This window comes from Typopeltis vanoorti, chromosome 20, assembly GCF_054136105.1.
Source record: "Typopeltis vanoorti isolate ZY-2024b chromosome 20, IOZ_Tvanoo_1.0, whole genome shotgun sequence".
NCBI lineage: Eukaryota > Metazoa > Arthropoda > Arachnida > Uropygi > Thelyphonidae > Typopeltis > Typopeltis vanoorti.
The window spans coordinates 106305163-106316083 of NC_143568.1; the positions used below are offsets into that span (position 1 = coordinate 106305163).

Below are 10921 nucleotides of genomic sequence, written 5' to 3' on the forward strand. Positions count from 1 at the left end.
TCGACTATTTAAACAATATCTCGTCAATTACACCTATCCATGAGTAAGAAATATTTATTCATGTATAAAGTACCCAATAGTTAGAATTATTTGCAGAAATGTATAATTATTCGACAGAAATTAAAACATCCCCTAATCGTTTTGAGCAGCTATACATTCCGTACCGAGCTCAGTTTGAATAATTAATACCGCTGAACAGATATGTTAAAATACAGTTTCGATACTAACCACAGAATAACTGCAAGGCCAAGAAATGCAGAGCCACTGACTACTTTTATCACAAGAATCAGTAGCATCAAACTCTGAACCAGCTATAACTCCAATTATAAGCGAATATTATCGATCTGCTGCTTCTATTAACTGCAAGGCTCAACCCGTCACATTTGAGGCGATGAGTCCGATTAATAGCACTTTGGAAAAAGCGAAAAACGCCCCAGAGTTTTTCTTCTTCTCCTACGCCAATAACACTACAGGACGTGTTCTTCAACAGATTTTGACTAAATTTAGCATAACTATTTTCTTTTTATTTGTTGAAAAACACCAACAATAACATTGAATGTTGTTTTTATAACATTTCTACTTATTAGAATTGCTATAAAAAATTTCAATCATTCAATTTATTTCGGCAATTTCTTTTTCGACCGTTTTACCTGTCTAAAAATAAATAAGTGACGTTTCGTATAAACAATCCCATATGTAAAAGTAAATGAGCTAAGTATTAAAGAGATTGCAGTAGTTTAAAAGCAGCTATTGGGACAGCGTTATTTTAATTGTAACAATTCATCTCTGAAATTGGAACAATACTGCAAAATCAAAATAGAAAACAAACATGCTTTTTATGAATACTTCATAAAAACATCGTCTATTTGCTGTCATGATTATAGTATCATGCAGTGGCGGCCGGTGAAAATTTTAAGTGTGTGTGTGTGGGGGGGGGGTGCTGCATATACAAAATATGAAAAAATAATTCATTTTTCCTAATCAGTAACCAATTTATTAATAAGTAAATTTACATATTACAAAAATTGCTTTATTAGAAATATTTCACCCTCACTACGAACGCACACCAGAAATAAGTTTCGTACACAGAAATAACGCGCAAGCATACAGTATATCTGTAGAGAGACACTGCTCAATGAGCAGGGTCGGTTTCGGCATTCCGACACTGCGTTAGATCTCAGTGTATTTGTTTCGTGTAACGATAATTGAGAAAATATAATTCTTTTCATATTTTCAACAGACTTATTATGACACTCGTCATAATTCAGCCTTGTATCTATAATAAATAAATATGTTATTTTAACAGAATAAAATAAGGTTTACCAAAAATATTTTGCCCTCACCACAAACACACACCAATAATAAACGTTTCGTATCTCACAGAAACAACCGCGCAAGCATACAACTTATCTGTAGCGACACTGCTCGTTCAGCAGTGTCGGATTCACTTGTTACGTGCAGTGACAAGCGCAAACGAATATCAGCGAGTCTAGCCGCAACTGACCGAACGTGATAATTCCGACACTTCGTTAATCGAACAATTCCAATTATTCAGTTAATGTCGAAACATAAGCTGTAACCTTTAACATATTGTATTGCATTTATATAATGTTGTCAGCATTGTTTATAAACACAAACAAAATTTAATTTTTTGGTTTTTTCCCTTGTGGGTGCTGCAGTGTCGCAGTGCTTATGTACAAGCAGCCACTGGTACCACCGTCAACGAACTATACAAAAGCCATAATTAGTATAAAAATTAAAATCCAAACTTGTATGATCCATAGATGTAAAAACAAATTAATTTACTATTAACGAAAACTTTACGATATCTTAAGGATGAGGATCTGCTTATGTGCTACGATTTAAAAGAGGGTTACCGTACGGACGGAATGAAATTCTAATATCAATAAGCACAAAAACATATCAAATGGAGATGGTAGGATGTTTCTCCTTGGAACTACTCTGGTTTTTCATCCAAAAAAAAAAAAAAAAAACGCTGACTGACTGGACTGGGAACACACGCAAATTAACCTACGTGTCACACTGATCTCGTAGTAGCTGCTTCGGCCGTAAATCCAGACAACAAAAACACAAGCTCTAGGACGCTCTCACAGCACAGCCTTTATATGAATCTGATCTCTCTCTCGCACACACACAAAATAAACTGGGTTTATTACAAACGCTAACATTATTATGCATTGTTGTCTTCTTCTATTGCATCAGTCTTATGACTGGTAGCTCAGCAGCATTTCCTTCCATTCTTCTCTTCTGTTTGCTTTCCTCTTTATTTCGTAGTATGTTTTCAGTTTGGTGCTTTGTTTCATTTGATCAAAGTATCTTTTTCCTTTGATTTTGCCTTTCATTATTCTTCCCGTCAGACTTTCATGTCGTAAGATATGTCCAATCCATCTGTCTCTTCTTGTTATTAATGTCTTTATCAGTGTTCTGGGTTCATTTACTTTCTTAAGAACTTCATTAGATTTTTTTGTGTGTCCATTTTATCTTTTGCATTCGTCTCCAACACCACATTTCAAATGCCTCCGGTCTTCTATCTCCTGTTCCCATTGTCCATGTTTCACTGCCAAAAAGTGCTATACTCTATATATAAGCATGCGTTGTAATATACCAAAAATTCCCCACTGAAAAAAAGAAAGAAAGTAGATGGCAAGAAAATCATATTTTGTACTTAAATAAACTCAGTTAAAAATAAAAATGTTCCCAAACCATCCTCATTAATGCTGTAACCAGTACCGTCGACAGGGTGTAGCATAGAGGCAGCCTGCCTCTATGCTACACCCTGACAGTGCTGACAGAAATTGTTAGCGTAGCAAGTGCTGAAAGAATTTTTTTCAAGCTTAAACTGATTAAAAAATTATTTGCGAACAGCAATGACCCAAGAAAGATTGATTGGTCTAGCAACTATATGGACATAGCTTATAATTTAAATGTAGAAGAGCTTATCAACAGTTTTATTGTGCGATATCCCTGTAGAGCGAACATTTAATTAACATTATTATATAATCGTTTGGATTAATGTTTCACTTGTAATAAAAACAAAATAGCAATTGGAGATTTTCTAATATTTTTGTCTTATAATCCATCAGGGGTGATATTTAATTGTTTGCCTCAAGGCGCGATCTAATCTGGCAACAGCCTTGACTCTAATAGCAAAGTATAAGAAGGCCTAAGCAGTCAGAAGCACAGTTAATTATGTGAAATTTTAAGAACTACAGTAAAACCCCGTTTTTACGTTCTCGCAATTTACGTTTTCCTGCCATTACGTCATTTTCCGTTGATCCCGTCGTAAGGCCTATTCTTACGATGTATTGTTTTCCCGCCATCAACAACTTGATGTGGACGTTATTTCCCGTAATTTGCGTTTTTTTTCCTCGGGTGTCAATACTGATTTTCGATTCGATTGCTGCAGAAATCGCGCATTTCTGTTCCCAGATGGCGTTACTTACTTTCGGCTGTAATTTCGTTTCCGCAATCACGGTGTCCTGCACGCTTGCCGCAGTAATGTTGTGATGAGCGATACCGTGATTTTTCAATCACAGTACGAATTGATATTGCAGAATTTCTGCTACGTAATTTAGCGTGTGAAAGTTGCTTTCAAGTTGCGGTGGTGGATTATCCACGTTAGTAACATGGAGAAGAAAAAAAAAAATGTATTTCGGTAGAAGAAAAGATAGCAATTCTGCGACGTGTAGATTGGCATTCCGGAACACGTGTGCATTTAGCAAAAGATCTTGGACTCTCCGTGTCCACTTTGAACACGATAGTAAAAAAACAGGTCAAGCACTGAACTCAATGCAAAGCAATCTGGCGCGATGTCAAAAAAAAAAAAAAAAAAAAAACGAAAAGCAAAAACAATCAACAAATAAAGATTATTTTAAATAGATAAATGTAAGTAATTGCAAATTCATTTATTTTCAGTTATTAAATTTTGTAATCTGGTATGTAGACTCACATACTAGCAGTAAGTCATTTCCTGCTATTTACACTTTTTTCCATCAGTCCCCTGAAAAGTGTAAAAAAAAAAAAGGGGTTTTTGCTGTATTTATTTTGAAACATTAAAGCAATGGGGGGAAAAACATGCGCAGTTTCATGTTGTCATGCAGTTCTCAAGATAAAATTAAAAAAATAATAATAATGAATTTCATTGGCTTCGTAGCGTCACTGAAGATTTTAAACCGTGTATCTCCATACTCAAATGCATTGATTTATAAATCTGAGTTGAATTCAAAGAATACAAGCATGATAAGCTCAAAATAAGTCTTCCAGTTGCATCATGCTCCACGGATAAGTCATCATATAAACGACGCCCTGTCTCCCGTATTTTTTGAAACGACTTCTGAGACGTGTCTCTAACCCTATTCTTCCAGTGGCGCCATCGTAACGTACAACTAACTTCCTTGATGCGCGACTAAAAATAGAGGAACTACTTACCCAGTAAGCACATGATGGATCCTCCGAGAGAGAACGGCCATGACGCCTGCTCTCGTGCCACGCCGTAGATGTTAACTACCGATACAAACATAACCCCCGCTGACCTCTGCAACCCTACGGTGATACAGCTGAGGCAGAAACAAGCAAACGCCACCAGCCAGCTTTCGACTGATTCTGACCGGGTAACGTGCCATGTCTGTCTGGTCTCCATTCTCTTTACGTAGCAACTGAATGACGCTAGTGGGAAGTGCACTATTTATACGGCAGTAGTGATGACCTTTCTTACTATGACTTGTAATAAATTTCCTGCGGAACACCTGTATTGATAGCGACACCGAGTATCCAGAGTCATTTAATACCACGTAAGCTGGATTAAAAGAAACATTTCTGCACCGGCTCTTGGCATGCATTGATTTTTGTTCCCTGGTATGATGGGGGGTAGCGGAGGAGGAGTGCATTTCGTAAATGTACTGGATTAAATCGTGAAGTGTGCTCGCTGAGAAAAGAAACAAATGTTTCATCGCCGGGTTCACAGAGAGCTTCTGGAGTATATTTGGCGATATTCCAGTTTCGTATATGTAAATATATGTACATGAAATATGAGTTGTGTGTATATTTTTTCCGTTCAATGAATGACTGAATAAAGAAGGGGTGGAGTTGTAGGTAATGCATGAGCGATGAATTTTGAACATTTAAAAACAAATATATAGGAAGGAAAACACTAACAAGACTCTCGCGGATAGTGGTGATGAACCTTAAGAAATGGGTTGAATCAATCAGAAAGAATGTTTATATCTGAAACTATACCTCAGAATGTTCACCAAAAAAGAAAAAAAAATGGTAAAAGATCTCCACATTCGCTCTTACTAACAACTCCTTAAAAAAAAGGGGTTGGGGGGCCTCCTTGGATAGTAAATACCAGAGCAAGTTTGCTTTCTCTGTTGAAACGTATCAGCTCATTAAAACGAAATAGGATCTGTAAGATGTAGTATTCATGTGAGAAGCCTAAGTTTATACAACCTTACCATGTCGGGATTTTTTTCTTATTAGACGCATATTAGAGAAGTTTTAAGGAAGTGAAAGTTATTCTTTCATTCTCTTTAACCTGAAATGAACTGAAGAATATGCCAGTTATTTACACGCAAGAAATGCGACTCCGGATAGCAGATACAGACTTCACTGAAAAAAACCAAAAAAAAAACCGCATTAATTAAAGGTTAAAAAATCACGTGTTCCCTGATATATAAACTGGATTTGGTTTCGGTGAACACCAAAGCAATTGCGAATATTTTGTATGTGTGTTCTAAAGGTCGGTTTGTCATTTGTGACACATCGAAATTTCCATGCTTTCCTTCTCACCACTAAAAATGCGTCGAATGGTTAACCCCAAAAGTGATCTCACCGTCGTCGGAAGGGATTTGTAACGTTGTACCTCCCCACTCGGAGCAGACGAAGTCATGTAAACTATAGTTGCTAAAAAAAAAAAAAAAAACTTCCAAGGGATTTGGCCATAATCCCTTTGCAATTCGATGCCAAACATTTGTGTTCTGATTACCAGGAACTTTCAAAAACACAAAGGATGCTTAGGATGGTCGTACATAATTCGACAATGATGGCCAGTGTAGCAAAATTTTCATGTGTGATTTATTGGTTTTCTGGCAAGCCGTAGTATTTAACAGTAAACATCTTTTCCTGATCAGTAAATATCACCATAATGTTACAGAACAAAGCATCCACTTTACACAAACGTCTAACATTTCAGCAGGTTTGAAAACTGGGCGTTGTCTAGAGTCTCTGCTTGTCGTACATCTTATTTTACTTTTTTTTTTTTATGTTAATTCCACTCACACAAATGTTGTAAACTTATCGTGCATTACTTCCGTGGTTTGGGCAGAGGATTAGATGATCAAGAAACCCTGCATGAGATAGAATTCAAACATGGAACTCCAGTTCAGACCTTCGCTAAGGATATAACTGTAAGCTATAAATAATACGTTCAGAACAGTTTGTCATATGTACAAGTTTCTGCTTAACAACGAAGTTTAATGTTCCCTTTATTAAAAGTATTTTCATTGTCAAACTTCTCGAGAGCCAATTAGATTCATTATCCAAATACTCTCGGAATGGCTACTGCCCCACCCATTACCAATGTTATAAAGTAGTTCACTCTACTAGTTCCTGCAGATCAAAAGAGAAAGGTAGTATCAATTTATTTGGTTACGATGTTTAATTCCGTGCCCCTTCTTATGTATTTGTAGTGGCAGCCAAGCTTCCCAGCGGGCTCCGCACATACACAACATTTGCTATCATCTTTGTATCAAGTACTGCTTAGTTTACGTTGATTGTCGGAAAGGATATTTGAATAGGAATTAAATAAGGCTCATTTATGAATTGCTTCGATGTTATATCCATTACGTTAGATCCGCAGAACACGGATCATTATAGAGGGTAGAACTTGCATGGTTTCACACAATAATTCTACGTAAGGATAAGAGGTTTGCCGTTTTCTCGTGTCACTTTCATCCATGCACGCCAGCTAGAGAATATAGTGCTGTTCCGGTACTAAAGTAGTACCGCTTACTACTGTTCTTCCTAGCAGGAATTTCAAATAGCATGGAGGTTTTATTTTGCTTATAATTTTATAGGATAATGTGTACTCGGCAATCTGAAGATATTAATCTTTTCCGAATGAAAAAATGCTTATAACTAATTTTTTCTCCGTACATTTGCTCACTTAATAAGCAATATTTGTTTATATTTATGGAGGTAAATTTATATAATATAATAATGACAAATTTGCGATAGTTTTACAACCTTTCTTGGATTGGACTTTTATGACATGAGAAAAATAGCTTATAAAAGTTTTACCTGAGATTCAGACATTGAATGCTAAGTAAATGAACAAATACCATTACCACAAGGCTAGAACTTCTTACGGATATATACGGATGCCAAGTAAGGCCAATCCAATTAAATTTCGTATTATTTCAGTTGATGGAAAAATTACAAAGGCATGTTTCACATAAATATAAAGAAACCAATATTATACTTTACGCAGAAGTTTTTTGCTTGGAAGTGCGTGTGTGTGTGTGGGGGGGGGGGATATAGAGTAATAGCGTACATTCTGACTAGGTGATATTTTCACAGCATACAAATTTTGGAATGGGCATAACAGGAAAATCTTTGCTATGATATCGAGATGCTCTCCCAAGAGAGAAATGTATTATTATATTGGTATTCCGTATCATCCCTTCTGTCTACTCTATTTTGTTATGTAGAAAACGTTAGACCCCAATTACCGTTTCCGCATACATACTGAAGAAAGGGTAAAGTATTTCCTGTTTTTGCAATTTGAGTGTCACGGCAGTCTGGTTAATTAATGAAGTATCGAGTTACAAATTTCATTGGGCTCGCTCAGTGACGTCTTGCTAACAAGTTAATTAAATAAATCCTTGATTATCGTGCGTGTATCTCATGCTAGATCTAAAAAATGGGAGGTGTGCAACAACATTGTATTTGACAGATTAATTACTTCCGAATTGTCCTTAATATACTGGTGAAGAAACCAATTTCTTATACGGTAAGAGCATTTACAATCCGGGGACATGAAAACTTTTGGATATAAAAATATGGGATAATTATGATTACTCAAGCGTTAAAATATTTCACAAGCGCGTAATTGAAGAGCAGGAAATGTCTGAAAAAAAATAGGAAATCACTACGGCATTTTCTTGCATCCTGCGTGTGCATTCGATGTTGTAGAAAATAAAAATCGGAAGAAATTTGTCACGTGATTAATTCGAAAGATTTTTTTGAATAAGCAGTTGTTGGTAATCCATCATGGTAACGGCAATTGTGTCTGTACGGTTGATCTGAACAACAAATTGGCTGCGAGTGTTACTTTTATTTGCATTCGGATGTTGATTCACATCATTCACCATCATCAGAACAGACAGGTGGTAAACATGATATCACATTCCTAATAAGTATCCTCAGGTGATATCCTATCTGCTACACAGAATACAAAAATTCAAAACTGCAAAAGTTTAAAAAATTTACTCACAAAAATCGGTTAATTTTCTCTTTAGTTTTCTTCTTTTTATTTATTTATGAGATATTTATTATTGTATTTATAAATTTTCGAAACCAACGTCTCTATCGTGCAGCTGTAAGAACGAACATGCCCTTTAGTCGGAATGTTGGACATTTTAGACCCTCTCGTAAGAAGGTGGCAGGGTTTATCTTCCCAGAAATTTGAAGCAGAATACACGCATTGATAGACATTGTACACTATGAAGATAAAAGAATTGTCCCATTCAACACGTTAATTACGTTTATAAGAAGCTAAATGATTTTGCCGTAACTAACAGGCAATTAAGCTTAACATTACTGAAAGGTGGAATTTTTAAACCCACTCCCATCGTTTATGGTCAGCTAACATTTAGTTTAAGCATACAAAACAAAAGGTGTGATAGCAATCCACTTATTCCATTTTACAATAGTTGTTTTAAAAGAAAATAAAACGAAGAATTTATGACCTTGAATGTCTTTGTTATATGTATTATATATACGTTCCTAATGTGCTGAATATAAAAGAGGACCTGAAAACCAAATCACAACAAGCGACACCAAACTGGACAGAATTGTTCGGACTCTCCCGGGACAGACAGAAGTGGAAAGAGTTCATTCGGCCTCATCATCATCCACATAGATGACGGAAGAGAGAAGAAAAATGTGCTGAATAATGATTTGGAAGGCTAAATATGAAGAAAAGGTGCATATTTCAAAACATACCTTTTATGATTGCAACTGTTACCTTGAATCTGACGGCCATAACATAATGAAGTATTGCACGTCGTGTTTGTTCTTGGCCAGGTAGTAGTGTCCGCAGATGTATTCAGAGACGTAGCGACTCACCACGAAAAACTTCGGATGCGAAGAATCCCAAGAACTCAGCGAGTCCGATGCAAGATCGGAATGGGTCCCTCAACGGCAGCAACTTTTAGAAGGTGCCGTATGAGCTTGTTAACAGAAAGTTAAACGTCTTGGTTACAACACTTGCTTTTTATTGAATAATCTGCTGATGCTCTTGACCAAAAGTCCCTTCCATTTTATGGAGCTTGATGAGAGAAGGGGGATTTGGGATTTCCTCTTCTGAGTTTGGATTACTACTGAAATCACCAAACAATGGCTGTTTTGTTGTTGTTGTTCTGTAACGTTTTGTGGCGGATTGTTTACGAATAATATTGCTTTCTATCTCTACATATGTGTGTGTGTGTGTTTTCAATCGCTTTCTCATCGATGCTGAGTTTCTGCCTTTTTCAACCATAACCTGCCTCATAATTTAACTTGTTTTGGAAGCCAAACCAAGTTAAATTATGATTAATTAAAACCAAGTTAAATTATTAATTAAATGAATTAAAAATATGTTAATAAAAATATTATTTTTTTAAAACAAAACCAGAAAAGAGCAATGATAAAAACAGGAAATTACGAGTTTATGAACACTAATATGTTCTCGACCTGCTTAAATTGAACGATAGTATCTGGTAAGAAAAAGCACGCATTCGGTGCCTACGTGTTTGTCTTCTCAAATTCAGTTTTAGAAACGAAAACCGGATAATACGTGTAGCGGTGCCCTTGAACATCGATCTTCAAGGGACAAGGTGCTTCAATTGCAAAACAAACTGGGTTTCATTTGCGTCATACTAATTGCACTACTATCTGTTTATCTAAATAATGTTTTTAGAATGTTTATCTCATGGTGTACTCCTGTTTAATATTTTTTCAGTATGTTCGAGTAAAACACGAAACGAATATCTTTACGGTCCTTAATGAGAAATAGTAAATGAATGTGATCAATTGTTGCACATATAAAAATGTTATAACTACGTATGCTCTGTGAAAATACATACCTTATTTGGCTCTCTTCGCATTGACATTTTAAAAGCAACAATAAATTCAAAGTAAAACATGACTCACTTTTCATATACAAATCTCGTGTTAAACCAGTAATTGTTTAGCATTGAAGCAAGAGGACGTAAACACTCCCAGCATTCCGAATTTACTTTAATCTAATCCTTAACTTATTGGTGCATAAATACAGATTACGACGGCACCCACCTATAATCCACATCTCTCTGTCTGAGACGTAATGAAGGTTTACAGATATCTCTGCTATACTAGGCCGAGGTCACATGCACTTGGTTAGCCTATTTTTCGTCTCTGTGAAGTTTCCCATTTTCGTATGCACACGTGGTATGATGCATGTACGAAATAAAGGTAAATAACAGCATTTGACTTCCTTTGTTTTGCTTTACATTTATCAGTCGGCTGTGAGAGAGGTTTGTTAATGAAGACATCCTCCATAATGCTTTTCTACGAGTATTACAGAAGCGAGTTTTTAATCCCATCACACCCTACCTCTATCAGTTTTAGACATCTAGCACTTGTAATTTCCTCCAATGATACG

At 36.0% G+C, this 10921-nt stretch overlaps 1 protein-coding gene across 2 annotated transcripts in view; it reads right to left on the reverse strand.

Annotated features, from left to right (window-relative positions):
• LOC150095754 (monocarboxylate transporter 9-like) overlaps positions 1 to 10566 on the reverse strand; it is a 50155-nt gene extending 39589 nt beyond the window's left edge. The window contains exon 1 of one of the 2 annotated variants that reach the window (XM_090410124.1): positions 10432 to 10566. In XM_090410124.1, the coding sequence (XP_090266250.1) occupies positions 10432 to 10438 (7 nt within the window). In that variant the 5' untranslated portion in view covers positions 10439 to 10566. Of the gene's footprint in view, positions 1 to 4449; positions 4646 to 10431 lie in introns of those variants that run through there. The other variant, XM_090410123.1, reaches the window with a different exon arrangement.
• Between the last annotated feature and the right edge of the window lie 355 nt (positions 10567 to 10921).